The 26,383-nt window shown below is 38.9% G+C and overlaps 1 protein-coding gene and 1 non-coding gene across 2 annotated transcripts; both read right to left on the bottom strand.

Moving 5' to 3' along the window:
* Positions 1-16,836: 16,836 nt before the first annotated feature.
* Positions 16,837-18,193, bottom strand: RPS20 (ribosomal protein S20). The gene is made up of 4 exons (XM_028118986.2): positions 18,055-18,193; positions 17,747-17,846; positions 17,367-17,440; positions 16,837-17,059 (listed from the first exon to the last, which is right to left on the bottom strand). The coding sequence occupies exons 1-4, from the start codon at positions 18,055-18,057 to the stop codon at positions 16,877-16,879; spliced, it is 360 nt and encodes a 119-aa protein (XP_027974787.1). The 5' UTR covers positions 18,058-18,193; the 3' UTR covers positions 16,837-16,876.
* LOC114220952 (small nucleolar RNA U54) lies at positions 17,508-17,578 on the bottom strand. The gene has a single exon (XR_003611661.1). It is a non-coding gene; the product is annotated as a small nucleolar RNA U54 (small nucleolar RNA).
* Positions 18,194-26,383: the final 8,190 nt, after the last annotated feature.

The raw sequence follows: 26,383 nt of genomic DNA, 5'->3' as shown, positions 1-26,383 counted from the left end.
ATTCTCCTGGTTCTCAGGCCTCTAGACTAAGACTAGAACTAAATCATTGGCTCTCCCGTGTCTCAACTTGCTGACTCACCCTGCAGATCTTGGGACTTCTTGGCATTCATAATCACATAAGCCAATTCCTTACAGTAAATTTCATGTATTTCAATAAATTTCATATATATATGTTCTGTTTCTCTAGAGAACACTAACACATCATTACAAAATAGGAACCCAAATTTTATAATAATATCATACTAATTTAAATATTTTATATCATAATTTTTATTTATTTCATTTTTTAGTTTGAGCAAAGTAGATTGAATATCATTTTTTGTGTATAGACATAAAATGTTTAAGACTGAGTGAATTCTCTGTGCATGTTTTTAAAATAATCATAGTCAAATGTAACCACTCATTTTAATATCTCCAAATATTCCTTTGGGATTCATGATATAAACTAAAAGATTTTTTTGTTTAAAATCTGTGATTTCTGCTTAGTAAAATGACTTCAGCTCATCAACTGGTTCAGACTTCTGTCTAATTCATGTTTAGACAGATACTAAAACATGTTTCTTAACACTATCTAAAGCTGTCCTCTTCTTTTTCCCATTATCCCTCTCTCCCTGAGCAATTCAGCCTTTGTGTGAGACCACCCACCCAGGGAGTGGGGAGCTGCAATGGTACCATTGCAGGGTATTAGCGCCTGAGCAGGGTAAGGTGGGTGTCTGTGGAGGGACATCCAAGTGCAGGGGGCTGGTGCCTCAGTGGAGTGAGAGGGGTACCTGCATGGGTGGGAGGCCCAGTGTAAGGGTGTTGGAGCCTGAGCAGGGCAAGGTGGTGTCACTGCAGTGGCAGTGGCAACAGCAGCCCAACTTAGGGCATCCAGCCCAAGTGGGAGGTTCTCAGTAGAGGAGGGCCCACTTGCAGGAGTCAGTCCTGAATGAGGTGCTGCAGTCTGAGTTGGGTAAGAAAGGTATCCAAATTTCAGTACCTATTAACTTTCAGAAATGTCAAGGTCATGAAGGTCAAGGGGACACCAAGGAACTGTTCTGGGCTAAATGAGACTAATTAGACCTGTTAACTCAATGGGATGCCTGATTCTCATCTGGATCCTTGTGCTCTAAAGGGCAAAATTAGGACAATTGGCAAAATTTGAATGAGGTGTGAGGATTAGATGGAACTAATGTATCAGTGTGACTATCCAATTTTGATGGTTGTATTATGGTTGTGCTGGAGAATGCATTTTTGTGTGGGAAAGAATACATTGATGTGTTTTGGGGTGATGGAGTGTCCTGTTGACAACTTTTACCCAAATGGTTGACAAAATGGTCTTTGTACTGTTCTTGCAGCTTTTCTGTAAGTTTATTTCAAAAGAAAAACAAAAAGAAGTTATCTTTAAGGAACACATGTCAACCTCATTTTCTGGCATTATGGCTGCCATTGACTGAATTGTGATAAATCAGGCTTACTGGTTGTGGTGTACTGGTTTCTCTTTCCTCCGTTTTAAGAAACAAAATACTTTTGGCTCTTGTGGGCCTTCCCTCATTTTCTTTAAAGCAAAGTTTAATGGGATTTGTCTTTGGAAAAGATTTAAGCCCACAGTGTTGACTCCTTTAGAAATGAAAACTCTTGAGACTTGATAATGTACAATGTGCTAAATCGTAAGTGAACAAATAATGAATATTATATGATTAAAAACACCTGTCAAAATGCTTATAGGAAAACAATGTCAAAAGTTCTTTCTAAAAAATACTGCAATTTTGTAGAACTATATTTTTCGCTATTTATTATGGTCTTTTGGTTGGGCTTTAACTAGGTAGAGTTCTTACTCTCCTCAAGCTCTGGCTGTGAGAATGCAATGATTAATAAAAATAAAAGGAAACAAATGTTTGGAATCTGTTTCCTTGAGTGTTTCTTTTGCCAGGTTGTGCCTCTTGCCACTGTTAGTTGGACTTTCTATGAATTTATTTCACTTGTGACTCTGATGCCTGTGTATCTTGTCAGGCATACACACAGTCATTTAAATTTACACATTTGCTTTTTATTAACTACCTACTTAACTGTGAAAGCAGTCACCACTGAATTTTAGTTGATTTCTAAGCAGAAAAAAATTTTTTTTAAATGTCATTGTATTCAGGGAACTTTGTACCAGGTATGAGTGAGACAAATTCAAGGGGCCACATTTTCGGATACATTTCATTTTCTGAAATTCAAATTTATTAATTTCTATATATTGAAGTAGCTCTTACTTTATGCCAATCACTGACCTAAGCACATTAAAAATATTAACCAATTTCACCTTCCAATAACTCTGTGAGGCATTTATTATTATTATTCTCATTTGACTGATGAGAAAACTAAGATAGAAGAGTATAAGTAACATAAAGTCTCACCTAGAAAAGAGCACAGCCAAATTTGGAACCTGACGGTCTGGTTCAGGAGCCTCTACCCTTCGGCAAATGCTACTCTACCTTTCTTCTTTTTTTTTTTTTTAATTTTTTATTGCTATGTTAATCACCATATATTACATCATTAGTTTTTGATGTAGTGTTCCATGATTCGTTGTTTGTGCATAACACCCAGTGCTCCACGCAGAATGTGCCCTCTTTAATACCCATCACCAGGCTAACCCATCCCACCACCCTCCCCTCTAGAACCCTCAGTTGTTATTCAGAGTCCATTGTCTCTCATGGTTCGTCTCCCCCTCCGACTTACTCCCCTTCATCCTTCCCCTCCTGCTATCTTCTTCTTTTCTTTTTTTTTTAACATATGTTACATTATTTGTTTCAGAAGTACAGATCTGTGATTCAACAGTCTTGCAAAATTCACAGCGCTCACCATAGCACATACCCTCCCCAATGTCTATCACCCAGCCCCCCAACCCTCCCATCCCCCACCACTCCAGCAACACTCAGTTTGTTTCCTGAGATTAAGAATTCTTCATATCAGGGCGCCTGGGTGGCTCAGTTGGTTTAGAGACTGCCTTCGGCTCAGGTCATGATCCTAGAGTCCCGGGATCGAGTCCCGCATCGGGCTCCCTGCTCAGCGGGGAGTCTGCTTCTCCCTCTGACCCTCTTCCCTCTCATGCTCTCTATCTCTCATTCCCTCTCTCTCAAATAAATAAATAAAATCTTAAAAAAAAGAATTCTTCATATCAGTGAGGTCATATGATACATGTCTTTCTCTGATTGACTTATTTCACTCAGCATAACACCCTCCGGTTCCATCCATGTCCTTGCAAATGGCAAAATCTCATTCCTTTTGATGGCTGCATAATATTCCATTGTGTATATATACCACCTCTTCTTTATCCATTCATCTGTCGATGGACATCTTGGCTCTTTCCACAGTTTGGCTATTGTGGACATTGCTGCTATAAACATTGGGGTGCACGTACCCCTACGGATCCCTACATTTGCATCTTTGTGGTAAATACCCAGTAGTGCAATTACTGGATCGTATGGTAACTCTGATTTCAACTGTTTGAGGAACCTCCATACTGTTTTCCACAGTGGTTGTACCAGCTTGCATTCCCACCAACAGTGTAGGAGGGTTCCCCTTTCTCTGCATCCCCCCCAACATCTGTCATTTCCTGACTTGTTAATTTTAGCCATTCTGACTGGTGTGAGGTGGTATCTCACTGAGGTTTTGATTTGGATTTCCCTGATGCCGAGCGATGTTGAGCACTTTTTCATGTGTCCGTTGGCCATTTGGATGTCTTCTTTGGAAAAATGTCTGTTCAGGTCTTCTGCCCATTTCTTGATTGGATTATTTGTTCTTTGGGTGTTGAGTTTGAGAAGTTCTTTATAGATTTTGGATACTAGCCCTTTATCTGATATGTCATTTGCAAATATTTTCTCCCATTCTGTCGGTTGTCTTTTGGTTTTGTGGACAGTTTCTTTTGCTATGCAAAAGCTTTTTATCTTGATGAAATCCCAATAGTTCATTTTTGCCCTTGCTTCCCTTGCCTTTGGCGATGTTTCTAGGAAGAAGTTTCTGTGGCTGAGGTCGAAGAGGTTGCTGCCTGTGTTCTCCTTTAGGATTTTGATGGACTCCTGTCTCACGTTTAGGTCTTTCAACCATTGGAGTCTATTTTTGTGTGTGGTGTAAGGAAGTGGTCCAGTTTCATTCTTCTCTATGTGGCTGTCCAATTTTCCCAACACCATTTGTTGAAGAGACTGTCTTTTATCCATTGGACATTCTTTCCTGCTTTGTCGAAGATGAGTTGACCATAGAGTTGAGGGTCCATTTCTGGGCTCTCTATTCTGTTCCATTGACCTATGTGTCTGTTTTTGTGTCAGTACCATACTGTCCTGATGATGACAGCTTTGTAAAAGAGCTGGAAGTCTGGAATTGTGATGCCACCAGCTTTGCTTTTCTTTTTCAACATTCCTCTGGCTATTCGGGGTCTCTTCTGGTTCCATAAAAATTTTAGGATTATTTGTTCCATTTCTTTGAAAAAAGTTGATGGTATTTTGATGGGGATTGCATTGAATGTGTAGATTGCTCTAGGTAGCATTGACATCTTCACAATGTTCTTCCAATCCATGAGCATGGAACGTTTTTCCATTTCTTTGTGTCTTCTTCAATTTTTTTCATGAGTATTTTATAGTTTTCTGAGTACAGATCCTTGGCCTCTTTGGTTAAATTATTTCCTAGGTATCTTATGGTTTTGGGTGCAGTTGTAAATGGGATCAACTCCTTGATTTGTCTCTCTTTTGTCTTGTTGTTGGTGTATAGGAATGCCACTGATTTCTGTGTATTGATTTTATATCCTGCTACTTTATTGAATTCTTGTATGAGTTCTAGCAGTTTTGGGGTGGAGTCTTTTGGGTTTTCCACGTAAAGTATCATATCATCTGCAAAGAGTGAGAGTTTGACTTCCTCTTTGCCGATTTGGATGTCTTTGATTTCTTTTTGTTGTCTGATTGCTGTGGCTAGGACTTCTAATACTATGTTGAATAGCAGTGGTGATAGTGGACATCCCTGCCGCATTCCTGACCTTAGGGGAAAAGCTCTCAGCTTATCCCCATTGAGAATGATATTCGCTGTAGGTTTTTTACAGATGGCTTTTATGATATTGAGGTATGTACCCTCTATCCCTATACTCTGAAGAGTTTTGATCAAGAAAGGATGCTGTACTTTGTCAAATGCTTTTTCTGCATCTATTGAGAGGATCATATGATTCTTGATCTTTCTTTTGTTAATGTATTGTATCACGTTGATTGATTTGTGGATGTTGAACCATCCTTGCAGCCCAGGGATAAATCCCACTTGGTCGTGGTGAATAATCCTTTTAATGTACTGTTGGATCCTATTGGCTAGTATTTTGGTGAGGATTTTTGCATCCATGTTCATCAAGGATTTGGTCTGTAAATCTCCTTTTTGATGGGGTCTTTGTCTGGTTTGGGGATCAAGGTAATGGTGGCTTCATAACATGAGTTTGGAAGTTTTCCTTCCATTTCTATTTTTTGGAACACTTTCAGGAGAATAGGTATTAATTCTTCTTTAAATGTCTGATAGAATTCCCCTGGGAAGCCATCTGGCCCTGGGCTTTTGTTTGTTGGGAGAGTTTTGATGACTGCTTCAATTTCCTTAGTGGTTATAGGTCTGTTCAGGTTCTCTATTTCTTCCTGGTTCAGTTTGGTAGTTGATACATCTCCAGGAATGCACCCATTTCTTCCAGGTTATTTAATTTGCTGGCATAAAGTTGCTCATAATATGTTCTTATAATTGTTTTTATTTCTTCGATGTTGGTTGTGGTCTCTCCTCTTTCATTCATGATTTTGTTGATTTGGGTCATTTCTCTTTTCTTTTTGATAAGTCTGGCCAGGGGTTTATCAATCTTGTTAATTCTTTCAAAGAACCAGCTCCTAGTTGTGTTGATCTGTTCTACTGTTCTTTTGGTTTCTAGTTCATTGATTTCTGCTTGATCTTTATTATTTCTCTTCTCCTGCTGGGTTTAGGCTTTCTTTGCTGTTCTTTCTCCAGCTCCTTTAGGTGTAGGGTTAGGTTGTGTATTTGAGACCTTTCTTGTTTCTTGAGAAAGGCTTGTATTGCTATATACTTTCCTCTCAGGACGGCCTTTGCTGTATCCCAAAGATTTTGAACAGTTGTGTTTTCATTTTCATTGGTTTCCATGAATTTTTTTAATTCTTCTTTAATTTCCTGGATGACCCATTCGTTCTTTAGTAGGATGCTCTTTAGCCTCCATGTATTTGAGTTCTTTCCGAATTTCCTCTTGTGATTGAGTTCTAGTTTCAAAGCACTGTGGTCTGAAAATATGCAGGGAATAATCCCAATCTTTTGGTACCGGTTGAGACCTGATTTGTGACCTAGGATGTGATCAATTCTGGAGAATGTTCCATGGGCACTAGAGAAGAATGTGTGTTCCGTTGCTTTGGGATGGAATGTTCTGAACATGTCTGTGAAGTCCATTTGGTCCAGTGTGTCATTTAAAGTCTTTATTTCCTTGTTAATCTTTTGCTTAGATGATCTGTCCATTTCAGTCAGGGGGGTTGTTAAAGTCCCCCACTATTATTGTATTGTTGTCAATGTGTTTCTTTGCTTTTGTTATTAATTACCTTATATAATTGGCTGCTCCCATGTTAGGGGCATAGATATTTACAATTGTTAGATCTTCTTGTTGGATAGACCCTTTAAGTAGGATATAGTGTCCTTCTTCATCTCTTATTACAGTCTTTGTTTTAATATCTAATTTGTCTGATATAAGGATTGCCACCCCAGCTTTCTTTGGTGTCCATTAGCATGGTAAATTGTTTTCCACTCCCTCACTTTCAATCTGGGGGTGTCTTTGGGTCTAAAATGAGTCTCTTGCAGGCAGCATATCAATGGATGTTGTTTTTTAATCCAATCTGATAGCCTGTGTCTTTGGATTGGGGCATTTAGCCCATTTACATTCAGGGTAACTATTGAAAGGTATGAATTTAGTGCCATTTTATTGCCTGTAAGGTGACTGTTACTGTATATTATCTGTGTTCTTTTCTGATCTATGCTGCTTTTAGGTTCTCTCTTTGCTTAGAGGACCCCTTTCAATATTTCTTGGAGGGCTGGTTCGTGTTTGCAAATTCCTTTAGTTTTTGTTTGTCCTGGAAGCTTTTTATCTCTCCTTCTATTTTCAATGACAACCTAGCTGGATATAGTATTCTTGGCTGCATATTTTTCTCGTTTAGTGCTCTGAAGATATCATGCCAGTCCTTTCTGGCCTGCCAGGTCTCTGTGGATAGGTCTGTTGCCAATCTAATATTTCTACCAGTGTAGGTTACATATCTCTTCTACCAAGCTGCCCTCAGGATTTTCTCTTTGTCTTTGAGACTCGTAAGTTTTACTATTAAATGTTGGGGTGTTGACCTATTTTTATTGATTTTGAGAGGGGTTCCTTGTGCCTCCTGGATTTTGATGCCTGTTTCCTTCCTCACATTAGGGAAGTTCTCTGCTATTATTTGCTCCAATATACCTTCTGCCGCTCTCTCTCTTTCTTCTTCTTCTGGGATCCCAATTATTCTAATGTTGTTTTGTCTTATCGTATCACTTATCTCTCAAATTCTGCCCTTGTGTTCCAGTAGTTGTTTATCTCTCTTTTTCTCACCCTCTTTATTTTCCATCATTTGATATTCTATATCGCTGATTCTCTCTTCTGCCTCCTTTATCCTAGCAGTTAGTGCCCCCATTTTTGATTGCACCTCATTAATAGCCTTTTTGATTTCGACTTGGTTAGATTTTAGTTCTTTTATTTCTCCAGAAAGGGTTTCTCTAATAACTTCCACCCTTTTTTCAAGCCCAGCTAGTATCTTTAAAGTCATGATTCTGAACTCTAGGTCCGACATCGTACCAATGTCCGCATTGAGTAGGTCCCTGGCTGACGGTACTACCTCTTGTTCTTTTTGCTGAGGTGATTTTTTTCGTCTTGTCATTTTGTCCAGAGGAGAATAGATGAATGAGGGAACAAAATGCTAACAGGTTAACAACGTCCCCAGCAAATATACTCTATACAAATCAGAAAAGACCTGAAACCAGGGGAAAAGAAAGGGAAAGAAAGAAAAAAAAAAAAGAGAAAAAGATAAAAACAAAAACAGAACAATACAAAAAAAAACAGAATATAATCAAATATGATCAGGCTAGTGCATAGATCAGTGCCACACACTAGATTTTGGGCTTATTTTGGTCTGTTAGAAAAAAGTGCCTCCTAAAATTTTAAAGAAAGAAAGACTTATATATGTACAAAATAAGAGCTGATACAATGAAGGGATGGAAGATGACTGTAAAGATGAAAATTATAAAAGATTTTATAAAGGAATTGATAAGAAATTGTTTGAAAAAAGAGAGAAGAAATTTTAAAAAAAAGGAAAAAAGGGAGAGAATGTGATCAGGCAGGAGACTAGAACAAAGCCATACACTAGTGATTTAGAGTATATTTTGATCTGTTAGAAGAAACTGTATCTCAAAATTTAAAAGAGAGAACAACTTATATATATATATGTACATATACATATATATATATATATATATGTATATGTATATATGCCAAAAATAAGGGTAAGTACTATGAAGGGATAAAATATGACTCTAAAAATGAAAAATAAAAAAGGTTTTTTTAAAAAAGGGATTGATAAGATGTTGATTGAAAAAGGGAAAAAAATTTAAAAAAAAGTTAAAAAAATTAACTTTGAAAAACTAATGAATCATGGTAAAGTTCTCCCATTCTCCTTGATCGGTAAACTTGGTCTTGGCTTGCTGGCTGTTCGTGCTGATCTTCTGGGGGAGGGGCCTGTTGCCGTGGTTCCCAAATGTCTTTGCCAGAGGTGGAATTGCCCCACCCTTGTCAGTCTGGGCTAAGCAAGCTGCTCGGGTTTGCTCTCGGGAGCTTTTGTTCCCTGAAAGCTCTCGGTACAGCTTTGGAGGACCAGGGTGAAAATGGTGGCCTCCCAGTCTCCACCCGGAGGAGCTGAGAACTTGGGGCCCGGCTCCTCAGTGCACCCCCAGAGAAAAGCAGTCACTCCCATCTCCCTGGTCTCCGGCCGCACTCCGTGCTCACCCGGCCTGTGACCAAGAGTTTCTATCTCTGGCACCCGACCCCGTGTGGAGTCTCCAAACCCAGCAGATCCCTGCAGTGCACTCCCAGGCCGCTCCTCCCCGGGGAGGAAGGGGAGTCTCCCCAGCTCTGCCGCTTGTTGGGTCCCTGCTGGAGGAGCAGTGGCCCAACTGGGCCGCGGATCACAGTTTATGGCAACCCCGAGCTGAGAGCCCATGCCTCGGCTCCGTCTCTGCAGCCGGCTTCCCCGCTCCGATACCTGGGAGCTCTGCTGCACTCAGCCACCCCCGGTTTTTCTGTGACCCTGAGGGTCCTGAGACCACACTGTCCCACGGGGATTCCACCCCCCGCTTAGCCACTGGAGAGACGTCCCTCAGTGGTGTGGACTTCTAAAGTTCCTATTTTGTGCTCCACGGCTCTATCACTTGCCAGAAGCGGCCGACGGAGGCCCCCTCCCCTGCCGTCTATCCTCCCGAATATCATCTTGGATTCACTTCTCCGCAGGTCCTACCTTCCAGTAAGTGGTCGCTTCTCTGTTCAGAGAGTTGTTGCTACTCTCTTCTTCGATTTCCTGTTGAGTTCGTAGGTGTTCAGAATGGTTTGATCCCTATTCAACTGAATTCCTGAGACCAGACGAAATCCAGGTCTCCTCCTCCTCTGCCATCTTGCTCCGCCCCTCCTCTACCTTTCTTCTTAATGAGAAGTATTCTAGATGGGTTATCTATATAAAATAGATGCTCGAGAAACTTTAAGAATCAGTTAAATCTTAACTCAGGACTGCAGACTGATGTTGCTTCATCTCGGCCTAGAGACCTCACTAAAATTATTATAAAGGAAAACCAAGGAATAAATAAATAACAAAATAGAAAATGGAAACAGACTTGTGAGTTCAACAATTTTCTGGAATTCATAAAAACCAATTTGGCCAAATTCTTTGGTCAAGGAATTCATGGGAGAAATTAGAAAATATTGTAAGACAAAGGAGAATGGAAAAACAATAAGCCAAAATTTATGAGATGAAGTGAACGCAGTACTAACAGGGAAGATTATAGGTCTAAATGCTTACATCAAGAAAGAAGAAAGTCTCAAAGCAATAATCTAACTTTATATCAACTAGAGAAAGAAGAAACTCAAAGTTAGCATGAGGAAGATAATACTAAAGATTAGAGCATAAACAAAATAGAGAACAGGAAAAAAAAAAACCTGATAGGGGTATCCATAAAACTAAGAGCTGGATTGTTGAAATGATCAATAAAATTGAAAAACCCTTAGCTAGATCACTTGAAAAAAAAAAAAGAGAGACTACTTAAATGACTAAAATCAGAATTGAAATGTGGGACATTACAACCAAGGCCATGAAACGAAAATGATTATAAGAGAATTCTTACAAACACTTATATGCCAACAAATTGAAAAACCCATAGGAAATGGATCAGTTCCTAGAAATATACAGCCTAAGACTGACTCATGAAGAAATTAAAAATTTGAACAGACTAGTAAGGAGATTGAGTCTGTAATAAAAAATCTGTCAACAAAGAAAACCCCAGGATCAGATGACTTCATTGGGGAATGCTACCAAACATTTAAAGAAAAATTAACACCAACCCTCCTCAAACTCCTCTAAAAAATGGAGAAGTGAACACTCCCAGACTCCTTCTGTGAGGACAGCATCAAACCAATACTAAAGCCAAAGACACCACAAGAAAACTACAGACTCTATACAAATATTGAATCATTACCTCATACACCTGAAACACATTTAATGAGTTATAGGTCAATTATACCTCAATAAAAAAAGAAAATTAGAGACCAATATCCCTGATGAGTATTGATGCAAAAATCCTCAGCAAAATGCTAGCAAACAAATTCATCAGCACATTAAAAGAATTATACACCATGACCAAATGGGATTTTTTTCCTGGAATGCAAAGATGCCTCAACCCTCACGTATTGGGTCAAACGGTTTTCAGTCAGGGTGCCAAGACCATTCAGTGGGGGAAAGGACAGTCTCTTTAACAAACTGTTGGAAAAACTGGATATCTACATGCAAAAGAATGAAGCCATATACAAATTTACCTTAGATCATATACAAAAATTAACTCAAAATTGATTAAAAACTTAAACAAATGCTTAAACAACAAAACTCCCAGAAGAAAACACCAACGAAAAGCTTCATGACATAGGATATGGCAATGATTTCTTGGATATGACATCAAAAGCATAGGAAACAAAAGCAAAAATAGACAAATGGGACTATATCAAACTTAAAAAAGTCTGCCCATCAAAGGAAACAATCTTCAGTGAAAAGGCAACCTATAGAATGGGGGAAAATATTTGCAAATCATATATCTAATAATGAGTTAAATATTCAGAACATAGAAAGAACTCCCACAACCCAACAAGAACAAAAATAACCTGATGGACACATGGACAAGAACTTGCATAGACATTTCTCCAAAAAAGATATAGAAATGGCTGACAAGTCTAAGATGCTCAACTTCACTAACCATTAGAGAAATGCAAATCAAAACACAATGTGATACTGCCTCATACCCATTAGGATGGTTACTATCAACAAAACAAACAAAAAACCCAGAAAATGTGTTGTTGAGGAGGTGGAGACACTGGAATCCTTATGGGAATGTAAAATGGTGCAGCTACTATGGGAAAATGTTATGGAGGATTCTCAAAAAATTAAAAATACAATTATACCATATGATCCAGCAATCCCACTTCTGGGTATTTACCTAAAAGAACTTGAAAGCCAGGTCTTGAGAGAGATTAGTACTCCTGTGTTCACTGCAGCACTGTTCACAATAGTCAAGAAATAGAAGCCACCCAAATGTTCATGGAGGGAGAAATGAACAAGTAAGAAATAAATGTGGTATATACATGCAATGAAATACTATTCAGCCTTTAAAAAGAAAGAAATCTTGTAAAGCACAAGGATGAAGCTTAAGGACATTATGCTAAGTGAAATAAGCCAGTCCCAAAAAGAAATACTATATGACTCCATTTATATGAAGTATCTAAAGTAGTCAAAGTCACAGGGGAGAGGAGAATGGGGAGTTGTTGTTCAATGGGTATAGAGTTTAATTTTGCAAGATGGAAAATTTCTGGAGATCTGTTGCACAGCAATGTGAACATACTTAACACTACTGAACTGAAAAAAAAGTAATAAATGAGTCCTTATCTTTTTTATTTAGACACTGAAAAATGTGTGTATGAAATATTATGATGTCTGAGATTAACCTCAAAATAATCTGAAGGTTGTTTGGGGGAGAGGGTGAAAGTATACTTGAAGACTGGCATCAGTTGACAATTCTTAAAGCTGAGTGGGTTCATGAAATGATTTCCTTTACTCCTATGTATGTTTGAAATTTTCCAGAATGGAGGAGTTAAAAAAGAACAAGATTATCAAAATGAAAAACTAAATCAAAAAAGTGCTAGATGAGAAAGTCAAGGAAATATCCCACATTGTATAATGAAAAAAGACTAAAAGAGCATGTGAAAAAAGCTAAGAGCCGTACAGGACCTCCAGAAGGTCATCCAATCAATAGGAGTACCAGAAAGAGAAAATAAACAAATGGAGGGCAGGGATAAAATAGTATTTTTTTAATCAGATGGATGTTATTGCACTTCCAGTACTGGTAGGAATATAAATGGGCAGAGTCATGTAAGGGCATCAATTTGGTAATATCTTAAAATAAAAAATTCTGATATTCTATGACTGAAATCTCTTTTATCTACCCTAGAAAAAGTCAGACCTGCATATAGTAAATGTTCTTAAATAAATGACTAATTCTTAAAATTAATAATTTAATGATTAAATAAATTCTGGTTATTTAAATTCAGGTACATCCATATAATGCAAAGTTCACTGAAAGAAATGAAGTTATGTGCGGATATAGAAATATCTCTCAGATACATAACTAACGATAAAAATAATTTACACATTGAATATTCTCATTTATATTTTTTAAAGATAAAATTTTATATAGCTAGAGAGAAGATTATAATTACTTTTATGTACATGAAGTTTCAAATAATACAATATTAACAGTATTTCTTAGGTTGGGTTCTATGTAAAGAAAAAAGCTGTTTACAGAACAAAATGTATGGAAGGATTCACTTCTCTCAAAGGTTAACTTGCTATAAAAGTGAAATATACTATTCCTAGGATGAAGTAAAGAATTCATCTTACTTTCCTTTTTTTTTTTTAAACATTTTATTTATTTATTTGAGAGAGAGAATGAGATAGAGAGCATGAGAGGGGGGAGGGTCAGAAGGAGAAGCAGACTCCCTGCTGAGCAGGGAGCCCGATGTGGGACTCTATCCCGGGACTCCAGGATCATGACCTGAACTGAAGGCAGTCGCTTAACCAACTGAGCCACCCAGGCACCCTCATCTTACTTTCCAAAGATAAAATTTTGGCTTTGCCAGGTTCTCCAGTATAGTTAGATCTACGTGGTCACTTTTGGGTGAAGGACACAGAAATGTCATGCCCCTGAGGATTCATCTGTACTTCTGCAAATGTCATTTGACCTAACACACGAGCCAGCAGTGTACCCTACCCTGTGGGAATCCAGGTCCTGGTGTGAGAAATCTCTGCCAGTCCAGGTTTGGTAGGAAAATGTTCCCCAGAGAGATAAAGGAACACGCATATATACTCTTGAGATAGATACTCTAAGTATTTTACACATGAGAACTGAGGCCCAAAGAAGTAGCTCATCAAGCCCACATATCCAAATAACCATGTTTCGAGCAGATCTGACAGCAGGGTCAGGCATTTCTACTTCTTTCTCTTGCCTGTTCACTTTATATCCACAGAGCTTGCACATTTGCACTTAGGGATGTCAGGTGAGGAAATGGGATCCAGCAAATGCACAGCCATGGTGGTTCCTGTTGCCTTATGTTTGGCTCACATTTGTATAACAGCAGCAGTACTCTGTGAATCCAAAGGAAATGAGGTAAGGACTGGAGAGGCCTCTCACTTCCAACATTTCTTTACGTCCCTAATCCATACAAGCTGGCTTGTAACTTCAGAATCATTGACACTATTTGCACTATTTAAACTTTAGTTGGTTTCTACATATCCCAAGGTCCTGCAGGGGTTTTGTTTCCAAGTAGTTTTTAAATGTTTGAGGGATTGAGGACAATAGCAATACCCAAAATTTTAAGTGCTATATTTTGGCTGTATTACAGGCTCTCTAAATATTACCTATAGTTTAAATACAACTCCAACAATCTGAATGGGAAAAATTAACAATTGCTGATGTATTAGTTACTTTGGCACAGATCAGCTAAAATTCACAACTGTTATAAGGCCATAAAGCTGTTCTTTCATCTTCTGATTTACTGAGGCACCCTTCCCTATTTTTTAGTCCTAAGTGGTTTAAATGTTTTCACAGAACTGGTATTTTCTCAACCAGTTCTCTGGTTATTGAGTGTATTCCAAAGACTTCTGTGTTGCAGTATATTTAGATCATCAGAACAAGTTTATAGGTACTTCTATGTGGGTATGGGGGGGGCCACACATTATCAGGTACTTAAGTTGCTTTTTTTTTTAAAGATTTTAAGAGAGTGCACGCTCACAGGCAGTGGGAGTGGCAGCAAAGGGAGAAGGAGAAGCTCCCCGCAGAGAGGAGGGAGCCCTATGTGGGGCTTGATTCCAGGACCCCGGGATCATGAACTGAGCAGAAGGCAGTCATTTAACCAAATGACCCACCCAGGCGCCCCAGTTAGTTACTTAAGTTTTAAAATGATTTTAACTGCTACCTAAAGAGCTCTCTTCAGTCCTCTAATGTAGAGAAAGCTTAAAATTGGGCTGGAAAACAGGCTAGTAGCTCACTACCTGGCTTCTGATTAAGAATTCTTTCACTTATGAACCAAGAACACAAGCTTCTAAGAATGGATCACTGCTTACCTCAGAAGCCTTAACTAGACTCATACTGTGGAATTCTTCAAATACTATACTTATGGCTCAGTGTTTAACAGTACAGTGATACCTTTTAGTTTCCCAGACTAGTTAAAAAATACCGATTTTGAGTTTTTCAACTTGGCATAGTTCTTTCCAGATTCAGTTCCACTCAAATCCCTGATGTCTGAATTTTTGAAATCTATGAGGAAAAAAGGTGGAATCAAGAGGACTTGGGATATTGGAAGAGATAGGGGATGTGGAATCAATGTTTGAGTGACCCACGTGGCTGCATGACGGGACCATGGACTGAGAAAGAACACAAGTTTTGGGGAGGGAAGAGGATTTTCATCTTAGACAATTTTGAGCTATGTGAGGTGCAGGTTGTCTAGTACACAGTGGATGTACAGAGCAATCTCAGCTGAAGTTCAATTTGAACACATGGTAACAGGACAGTGGACAAGATAGTCCAGAGAAGTGAAGATCTAAGCCCAAACGTAGAAAAAAGGCATAGGAGTTCCATGACTGTAATCCTATTATTAAGCATCGCAAAGCGATCACAATTATTTTCTGAATTTTGTAATTTGTAAAAATATTTGTTAAATTTTTCTAGCAATTTTCTCTAGAAAATTAGACCTATTTAGGATATCCAGAGGATTATACATCCTAAAAAGCAAAAATTTCAGTAATGGGATATTAAGATGGTCATTCCATGAGCCCATTTAAATCTCATCTGTGCTAATAATGCTCCAATTACCACCAGTTTCCAGATTTGCACTACAAAAATAGCATTTAAGAAAATAAAGCATAAACAGAGGAATGCCTGGGTAGCTCAGATGATTGAACATCTGACTCTTCCGCAGTGATCTCAGGGTTGAGATTGAGCCCCGTTGAGCTCCACGTTCAGTGGTGAGTTGTCTTGAGATTCTCCCACTGTCCCGCCCCCAAGCACTCTTGCTCTCTAAAATAAACTTGAAGGGGGGGGGTGGATCAGAGGGGGAGACGAACCAATGGACTCTGAAAAACAAGAGGGTTGTAGAGGGGACGGGGGTGGGAGGACGTTAGCCTGGTGATGAGTTTTAAAAAGGGCATATTCTGCATGGAGCATTGGGTGTTATACACAATGAATCATGGAACACTACATCAAAAACTAATGATGTAATGTATGGTTATTAACAATAAAAAAAAAAGTAAAGCCTAGAGTCTAGTAGCTAAACAATGTTATCCATTATTGTGCCAATAGGGGTTTGCCTAAATAAATTTGCTCTACTCCTATGACATTCTTTTCTCTAAGTTGACATGGTGTATTAAACATTTATATAAACGTTAGTATAGCACATTAAAATACCAAGGACTGTATATAAAATACAGTTCTATAGATATAACCTAAATGTTAACGTAATTAAAACATTTCTCTGCAAAACTGCTTAATATAAAGGCCAATATTTCCAAAACACTTAAGAATCTGCAAAATTTACTCTAGCCTAATGTCAAGAGGAAGGTTGTATTAATCAGCAGAACTTACTGTTTCCAATGTTTGTTACCTGCCCACAAAAGCAGCACCCTGTATTCACTTAAAATCAGAATTTTGGGGGGTAAAACCCAGATGTGTTTTCCAAAAGCTCTAATATGCAGCCAGTTATGAACCACCACATTATATATATTCTCAATGCTAAGGTCTCCATGTATTTAGTTAATACAATTCATTTTCAAATGATGTCAAGTGTCAACTGCTTTAGTGGCCTGAGATACAATGAAAAGAGGACAGACCACCCACCCCTAGGATACGTCTAATTTTGACTACTCTAAAGGTGGATGAAATTCCGTAGCACAACTCTGTATTCCTAAACTACATGGGTATTACGAATGAAAGTCAACAAGATTTAACAACTGATAATCAATTTATTAAAAAGGTTGATTTAAGCATCTGCAATGGTGACTTCAACCTCAACTCCTGGCTCAATACTGATGGAAGTAATCTGCTTAACAATCTCAGAAGGACTGTGCAAATCAATGAGTCGCTTGTGGATCCTCATCTGAAAACGATCCCAGGTCTTAGAACCTTCACCACAAGGAGTTTTTCTTGTAGTGATTCTCAGAGTCTGCAACAAAAGACAAAGGAAACCAAGCATTTATGGTTTTATGCTTATCCCTAGGACACCTGCAAAACCATTACTTATTTTTTAATACTTCCCAGAGCATCTTTCCCTTTTACGTATATCACCATCAATTTACAATGGCAAGTCCATTTTTTTCTCAGCCAGGACAGTGCCCTTATAAAAGCACCATACCCCACCCAAGAAAGAAGCAGCAAAGACTTAACAGTTACCTACGAAAATCAGGTACTTAACATGAACCAAATTCTCCCATTAATTTTTCTTTCGCTTTGTGCACCCCCATTTATTTCACCTTGGTAGGCATCCGAACCGGTCCTTTTACTTTGAGATTCTTTTCCTTTGCGCCTCTGATCAAGTCAGCACATACTACAGAAAAATGAAAGCATCTTTCAGTTCTTTCAAAACAAAGGTCGGCGTCAGGAATTTTAACCGATGCTGGCTCAGAATAGCGTATAAATAAAAACATCATCATTATTCAACACAGTAATTGTCTCCTCATCGCCAACAAGGATTTAAAAAACACACTAACAGTTAACACAGATCACTCTTCCTTTGCCTTTTTTAAACCAAGCGACTTGTCACTTGACTTCTGAGTCAATCTGGTACAGCCAACAAAACCAAATTCATTCTTCTTTTTGCCCAAAGGTCTCACCCTGAAAATACCGTACTGACCCTTTTCCAAAGATTTTACGTTGCGGCTGGTGAGAGTAATTCTAATTCGGTGAATCGCCACCTCCGGTTCCACAGGTGTCTTCCCGGTGTCTTTAAAAGCCTATTATTACACAATGGGAACAGGTTTCTTTCAGATGCCTGGAAACAACCTTAACGAAGAGACTTCCTAAGCTCCTCCACCATTTCACGACCCCTCTTTACTAAGTGAGGCTCGTACTCCCACCGCTTCCTCCCATCCCGGAATCCGTCCCCAGAAGGGACCATGTCCCCCCGAGTCCCCAACCACGCGGCGCCGGGCCCCGCCTCACCATGGCTGCGGCGCGGCTTCCTGACCGACTTGTTCCTCAGTGAGAGCGAACAGCGGTGAGTCAGGAGCAGGAGCGGGGCGTGCAAAGCACCGCTGCAGCTGCGACCGCGTCTTCCTCAAAGAGAAAAGCGTGAGGCCTGCGTGGCGCTTATATAGCTGCCCTCCGTCTGCATCCGGGTCCCGCACGCGCCTTCGCGCTGCCCCGGAAGAGGAATTGCCCTGAGGGCTCCGGAGGCGGCTGCGCGAGCCGGGGCTGGAGCTCCCGTGGAGTTGGCGGGAAAGACGTGGCTGTGGCTGCCCCCTTTCGGCCGGGAGGAGTTAGAGCCCCTCGAGGTGGCGTCCCCGCCCTTGCGGTTACCGCGGTCCTCTGGCCACCTGGAAGAGATGACAGGGAGACTATGACCTAAAACCTGAGAAACTCCTCTTCCTAATGCACCTACCCCTGCCCTCTGCAAAGATTCCAGTGGTTTTTACAGTGCAAATGTTGCTTCCTATACAAACCAAATCACTCGTTCTCTGAGCAGGCGGGTAATTTTCTGAGTTTAACTCACGTGGATATTAGGAAAAATGACTGACAACCTGGGCGTGTTGTTTTAAACCTTTTTCATAGCCTGAAATACATTTTCGTGATATTTCGCCTTCTGGCTTCCCAGAGCGGCGGATGCATCTGATCCGTTTCTAGAAACACCTGAACTTGGGTTATTTCCCTCCGGGAAAGTGAGGGCAAAAATGCCTGGCTGCCAGGATTATCCTGTGCATCCGGAGGCCCATTCTGGAGACCCAGGACGTCTCCCTAACTCTAAAACATGTTATTTCCCTTCTGTTCGGATAAGCTAATATCGGATAAGATCCTTCAAGATCTCCCTAATACTGAGGGTACGGGACAAAGTACAGTGGAAAAACCAAGAGCGGTCAACTGACTTGGGTAGCCGGGAGAGAGAGCATAAGGACACATATACTTAAAGATGACAGAGTGGTTAAGTAGAACGAAATAGGTAAGACCGGTTTTGGTACAGGGCGGAAGGAAGAGTAAATAACCTCCTGAATTTACAGGTAAACTGCTGAGTGCAGGAGAGTTAATTTGCTCAGACACACAGAACTGGTGAAGGACGGACCTCTGACCCCTCCCATTAGGGCTCCTTCTTGAGCCTTTCTCTTCTGTTCTTTGAAGGGAAATTATACTTAAAACTTTTATCAAATAATAGCATGAACTTGTTTGGTGATAACTGGGCATAGCTAATAGCTGGCTTTCTTTGGCTCACAAAAATATGTATACTAGATTTTTCTGCCATTTACCAATTAATTTAAATATTAAAGTTTGTATATTTCTAGTTCAGTTATTCTATAGTGTCATCTGGCTGTAAAAAACATATTAGTAATTAGTAGAATTTGCAGCAAAAAATCTGAAAACCTGCATTCTTAGTTTACTAGCTGTAACCTAAATGAGACTTCATAACTTAGGGCTTTAACTTATTGCTATGGCTACCAGTAGGAATGCTTGAGAAGTGTGTTTGTGATTTTTTTTTTTTTTAGGAACAACTCTGGTACAGCTATTCTTAGGTTTCCTTTCCCCTTCAAGTACTTGAGAAAATGGTGAACAAATTAACTTCCTTGACCTTAGAAAAGAATTTCAGTATAGAAAAAGGCTAAATGTGGCTCAGCGTGTATGGGAAAAATTGTTGATGTGACTAGAACTAAGGAAACAGCTGGTTGAGATAATAGAAAAATGTAATGAAAGCACCACTATTTTCAAATTTATGTTTAATTGAGACATTTTGTTGTATTTTTCTTTTGAAAGTTAACTGCTCCTGTGGGCCCCACATTTTCATTAAGAAAGTATGTTTTAACATAACATAAGATATTGGAGAAAAAGTAAAAATTAACAATTTATCCAAAAGAAGAAAAGACAGTATGCCATCTTTAATGCCTTAGATCAATTACTAGATATACGTATCCTTTGGTGGCTTAATCAAAGGATATGCAGACTATAAGATTATAAGTACTTTGCTGTTAAGTAAGTTGGACTTTGGGAAGATTATACCCAAATAGATACTTCCTTCAGCAGTGTAATGAAGAATTTTACTGTGAAAAGGAGGAATTAAATATCTGTTTCATTTTAAAATTAAAAAAATATTCTTAAGACCATTGCAAACTCTGTGTTTTCAATATATCTATCCATAGCCTTCCTTTACTGATTTTTGTAGGTCTTTTTAAATGATCTCCTAAGAATTCTCACTGTAGGTATTTGTTCCTTACTGTAGGTATTTGTTCCTTTCTGTGGACAGCCATCTACTGGTCTTTTGCTGCAATGACAGTGTCATCATACCACTCACAAAAGGAAATTAACAAAAGTTAAAAACTACTTAATTCATGGTACACATGTTATTAGTAAAACAAAGGCAAATTTTCCAAAGGAATGTGTCGAGTGTCTGTTTGACACTTTTATTTGCAGAATTTTTTTATCTAAATAACTTCGTGCTAAAATTTAAGAATAAAGTCTGAAATTTAAGGATAAAAACCAGAAAGAGTTTAAAACTTTCTCTCGTGGTTACCCATGTCTTATTGGTAGGAGAGTGAAATGTGGAGTCAATTCCTTGTGGTTTACAAGGATTACAGGTAAGGACTTAGAACATTACTGGGAACATGAGAGTAGCCAGCACTGTACTAATATCAATTTGTTTGATCCTCACATCAACCCTGGAACATAAGTGCTGTTTTTCGTATTTTATACATGACAAAGCTAAGGTTAGGTGGCCTGCCCAAGGTCACAGGAAAAGCTGGTGTTTGAACCCCTGCAGTCTAACTCCAGAGTCTGCACTCTTACCCTCTACACTATGGTGTCTCTCACTATATATTAGCTCTTACCATTATCATTAGTAGGTGTACTTACCCATGAGGTATAGAATCCTATTATGTGAAATAACATAGCATAGCAAGGCTCTCTGCATTTCACTATTTGAGGTTAGAAATTTTATTGAGCTACTAATATGTGTCTATTGTAAGATTGAATCCTTATTTTTTAACTCTTTCATTGTTTCAGTTTGAAGTTCTGTAGATTCTCAATGCCAGTTAACTCTATTTGCTCATTAAAATCATTTCACGGAAGTGAGCAATGGAACAGAACTAGGGACACAGATCTTTTCATTGAGAATGATTCCTATGGAACTTGCATTGGGTTGGTAATTTTCAATCATATTTAACAGCATATTTAACAGCTCACAGAATTCTCTGCAGGGATAGGAACTGAATGTCCTATCCACCAGGCCTCACAGTACTTCTTTCTCCCCTTTCTTTCTCCTATTCCCAGGCCTGCAGGCCTAGAGATTCTAACATTTCTTGAAATTCCCTCTGAAAAATTGGTCTACTTCTGTCACATGGTGCCATTTCCTAGTTTTAGCAGATAACCTGCGGAGGACTCCCATGGTCACACTTTTGTGATCCTGATATCATGCAGGGGAGCCATGGTTAGATTCACTTACCAATCATTTTTTCCCCTGAAGTTGTGCTTTTCGTGTTATATAGAATTGGTACAACTTTTTAGAAAATACCGTTTGCCTCCCTTTATGGAACCTATGGCTTTCACCACACACTAATTCTGCTGCATTGCTTGTGTGGTGGACAGCCTCAAATATGGCCCCCAGTGATCTCTACCACCTGTTATTCATGGCCTTGTGGAATCTCCTCTTAAATGTGGAAATGTGTGACTTGCTCTAAACGCTAGAATTTTGCAAACGTGCTGGGATCTCACTTCCATGAATAGATTAAACAGGGTTCTATAGCAGACTCTCTCCCTTGCTAGTATTGATGAAGCAAGCTGCCATATTGGGAGCTGCTAAAGGGAGAGGACCACAGGCAAGGAAATGAGGGTAGCCTGTGGCCAACAGCCAGCACAAACTGAAGCTTCCAGTCCAACAGCCCCCAAAGAACTGAAATTCTACCAACAACCATGTGACTTTGGAAGCAGATCTCTCCTTGGTCGAGCTTTCAGACAAGACCTCAGCACTGGCACCCCTTAAGTATTACACCTGAGGTGAGTACCTCTCAAGGCCTTGCACTGGTCCTGGCTCTGATGGGCATGTGTAGGAGAGGCAGCTGTAGTGCAGCAAAGGGGGCACTGACAGGAGTTGTGAGGACATGCTTAAGTCCACTGCTAGGACAGCCACCTCTCAGGAGTCATCCCATCTACACGGGCCTTGGTCGTCTCATTGTAAAAGAAGGGTGCTGGACTATGTGATCTTCCCACTTTGAAAGGCTATCGCGTGGAAATAAACAAATCCAAGAATATCTCTTCACCACCAACATATTGCCAGACATTCAAGATGGCTTGGCGTCCCTCCTTCCTGCTCCCCAACACCAGGGGAGCTAGTTATAGAATCCACAGGGGAGGAGACTTGAAATAGCGGAGGAGACTCCCCTCTCCCCATTTCAAGTCCTTTGATCTCAGGTGGCCATTCATCCGATTTAGCCAGGATAGCCTCAGTACACGACCAAGATGTTACTATTACTAGTGCTAAACTTCACTCAGGAGTGCTCCAGTTTGGATTATACATGTTATAGTTTCTTTACTCAAGCACAAGTCTACCAGTGATAGCAAGGACAAAGCTTTGAATTGGATCCATTTAGGGTTTCAAACTGAGTTGGACTGAGTTTTAAAACCTGAAGTTACTGGAAAGTCATTGACTCTTTCCTAGATTTTAATTAAGGGATGGGAAAAGATGAGTGACACAATGCTGTTGAAACCAATAATTAGAAGAAAAAAGTTTTCCATGTTTATATCCCACTGGATGGGACTCATCAAGAAGTTAATTGATTGCTAAGAAAGACCCTTCATGTTCTGAGATTATTTTTTTTTAATTATCCCATGGTTCCTTTTAGAAATTTTCTATTTCATTTGGGAGTGAATTTAGAATTTTATCAAATGCCTTTGCAGTAACTAAGTAGGTGTTCATATGATTTTTTAAATCTATTAATATGGTGAGTAAGTTTCTTAATATTGAGCGTTTTTTGCATTTCTGGAAAAAAATCTCATGACAAACATATTACAAATGAGATTTTTTTAAAATATATTTTTTAAAGATTTTATTTGTGTGAGAGAGAGCAAGAAGAGGGGGAGGGACAGAGGGAGAGGGAGAAGCAGACTCCCCGCTGAGTAGAGAGCCCTACATGGGGCTCAATCCTAGGAGCCTGGGATCATGACCGGAGCCGAAGGCAGATGCTTAACCAACGGAGCCACTCAGGCGCCCCCAAATTAGATTGTTTTTAAGATATGTGTGTGTGTGTGTGTGTGTGTGTGTGTGTGTGTGTGTGTGTGTGTGGTAATGTTGCTGGCATCAAAGAAATTTGGAAGCTTTCCTTCATGCTTTGAAAAGTTCATACATTAGTGTGGTTATGTGTCTCTTAGACTTGGTAGAATGCATGTTTTATTGAGAGGTAAGTAGAACTATCATTTCTTCTATGGTAATTAATTTGCCTTGATATCTCTATTCTGGGGTCAATTTTAACAATTTTTCAGAACAGTGATTCTCAAAGTTTTCATTCTTAGTAACTCTTTATATGCTTAAAAATTATTGTAGCCCTGGGCGCCTGGGTGGCTCAGTTGGTTAAGCGACTGCCTTCAGCTCAGGTCATGATCCTGGAGTCCTGGGATCGAGTGCCACATCGGGCTCCCTGCTCAGCGGGGAGTCTGCTTCTCCCTCTGACCCTCTTCCCTCTCATGCTCTCTATCTCTCATTCTCTCTCTCTCAAATAAATAAATAAAATCTTTTAAAAAAATTATTGTGGCCCTATGTCTGTTGGTATTTGCTATATTAGAGACTAAAAATGTGGACATCTAAAAACATTTGTTAATTTATTTAAAAATAATAAACTTATTTGTTGTTAATATATTTTATGAAAAATAGCTATTTTCATTGTTTTTATATTTTTGCAAATCTCTTTAATGTCTGACTTAATAGAAGAAACTCAATTTTCATATCTGCTCCTGCATTCAGTCTGTCACAATATGTTGCTATGGTTGAATTATGTGTACAAATTCTGTGTGAGCACAGATTAGAAGTTGATTTTAATAACCTATTCAGATATTTGTGGATATTCTTCTTGGATGCACTCACACTGGCTAAGTGGGAGTCTCTTAAAGATTAGGTACAATAAGACTCTGAAACCATATCAGTGGCCTTTTTGTACTCTCTTATAATAAAATCTGTTTGTCTCTCTAGTACTTTGAATAGCTCTTTTACCCCTACTCATGCATGATTTTGGAAACATCATGCATTGGTCACTTGGAAAATATTGGTTCACGGACTTACACAGATCTTCTAAATGTTGACATATTTTACTATATAACATTTTACTATGTAATATTTATTTATTTTAAAGATTTTATTTATTTATTTGACAGAGAGACACAGCGAGAGAGGGAACACAAGCAGGGGGAGTGGGAGAGGGAGAAGCAGGCTTCCTGCTGAGCAGGGAGCCCGATGCAGGGCTCGATCTGAGGACCCTGGGATCATGACCTGAGCCGAAGGCAGACGCTTAACGACTGAGCCACCCAGGCGCTCCTTTTTTTTTAAAATTTTTTAAAGATTTTATTTATTTATTTGTACTATATAATATTTTAAAAATTATATTTCTTGACATCAGTACTCATGTTGTCAGAAAAGTCCTTTAAGTATTAGGAAGGTGTGAAGTCTATAGTGGCAGATACAAGTATTCCAAAGTCCTAATTTTTGCTCGAAAGCTCAAATTTTATCATTGGCAATTGGCTGTTAATTGCTTTCCTTCAAGTGACAGTCTTACTTTGTTCATTTCTCAGGAGATATCTAACAAATACACATGTCTACATAACCACAGTTTGTTTTTCAAGTTTTTTTTTTTCCAGTAAAAATGATGTTTGATGAAAAAAGAGGCTGGTTCATCTTGCAATTCAATCTCACAAGTGCTTTTCCTCAAAACAGACATCATGCCTCAGTGGGCACCAAAACCACTTTATGTCTACTTCCAATTTGATCACACAAACTATTAAAAGGAAAGGATCAAGATTTAGTAAAATTTATCAGTTTTACTGCTTTTTTAGCATTCATCTAAAATTGTGTTTTTTTACCCTGGGTGAATTAAGCCTGATTCATATATTTTAGAGCCATTTAGAGTATTTTATTTCCTGTGAATAGTCTGTTCATATCCTGTACCCATGTTTTCTGTTAGGTTATTGGTTTTTATTCAGAGATTTGGTAGGAGCTCTCTGTTAAGCAAATTAGCTCTTCATTTGTGATCTGAGTTGTAGATACTATGTTTCAGTTTGTCATTTATCTTCTAATTTTGCTAATGATGGTTTTTACCATGCAGATACTTTTGTTGTCAAATTAATTACACTTTTATTCCTTTGGATTTGGGGTCAGATTTGTCTCTCACAACTTCTTTTTTAAAAATCCCCATGGCTTTTCAATGATGCTTCTGAGGTTTCATTGTATATTTTATTTCTTTGATCCTTCTGAGATTTTTCTGATCTAAGATATTAGGTGAATTTAAATTTTTTTTCCAGATGTACTTAGTTGTTTCACTTAAATAAACTTAGGATTTTTTTTTAGATTTTTTATTTTTATTATTTATTTGACAGAGAGGGACAAAGCGAGAGAAGGAACACAAGCAGGGGGAGTGGGAGAGGGAGAAGCAGGCTTCCTATGGAGCAGGGAGCCCAATGTGGGGCTCAATCCCAGGACCCTGGGATCATGACCTGAGCTGAAGGCAGACGCTTAATGACTGAGCCACCCAGGAGCCCCAAACTCAGGATTTCTTGATCTCTCTTATAGAGAGCTTGTGCGGAAAATAATTTGTCAACACTCATTTGCTGAACTGTGAATGGTGTATAGCAGTGTGCCATATGCTATGTGTTTTCCATATGGTTATCTTTATCTTATCAATGTTGAGACTTAAAATAGTGGTTGAAATAGAGCCTACTGATGTGCATTATTTTTGTTTTTAATTTTTAACACCTTTGTTGAAGTGTAATTAACATACAGTAAACTGCATGTTTACTAATTTTTTTTTTAATTTCAAAAATACTCCTTTCCTGGCACTATCCATGAAGGAGACCAAGATGCAATGACAATCCAATAACTATGAACACAACTAATGCCTGTGTTGTGGTGTCTAAATACCATTCCCCACTACAGTAATCCCAGGCTCATTCCAGGAGGAATGACTGATTCTGGATATGGCAGGAATTTACAAAATGTGCTTGGGACATCTTGTGTCACAAAGCAAGGAAGATTAATGGATTATGTCAAAAGAACAAGGGCCAGTATGAAGAGGCTTCCATTAGTTATGTGACCATT

This window comes from Eumetopias jubatus, unplaced genomic scaffold, assembly GCF_037043125.1.
Source record: "Eumetopias jubatus isolate StellerSeaLion01/CBP00866 unplaced genomic scaffold, mEumJub1_p1.0 scaffold_4, whole genome shotgun sequence".
NCBI lineage: Eukaryota > Metazoa > Chordata > Mammalia > Carnivora > Otariidae > Eumetopias > Eumetopias jubatus.
Note: the sequence above shows the minus strand (reverse complement) of the source record. Positions and strands in the feature narration are given on the sequence as shown.

What these genes read in the sequence shown, in the direction of transcription:
- RPS20 (XM_028118986.2), bottom strand. An exon ending in CGTAAAATCTTTGGAAAAGG is followed by an intron (nt 17,441 to 17,746) that starts GTCAGTACGGTA and finishes ATTTTTCTGTAG; the next exon opens with TATGTGCTGACTTGATCAGA. An exon ending in CGGTTCGGATGCCTACCAAG is followed by an intron (nt 17,060 to 17,366) that starts GTGAAATAAATG and finishes CTTTTGTTGCAG; the next exon opens with ACTCTGAGAATCACTACAAG.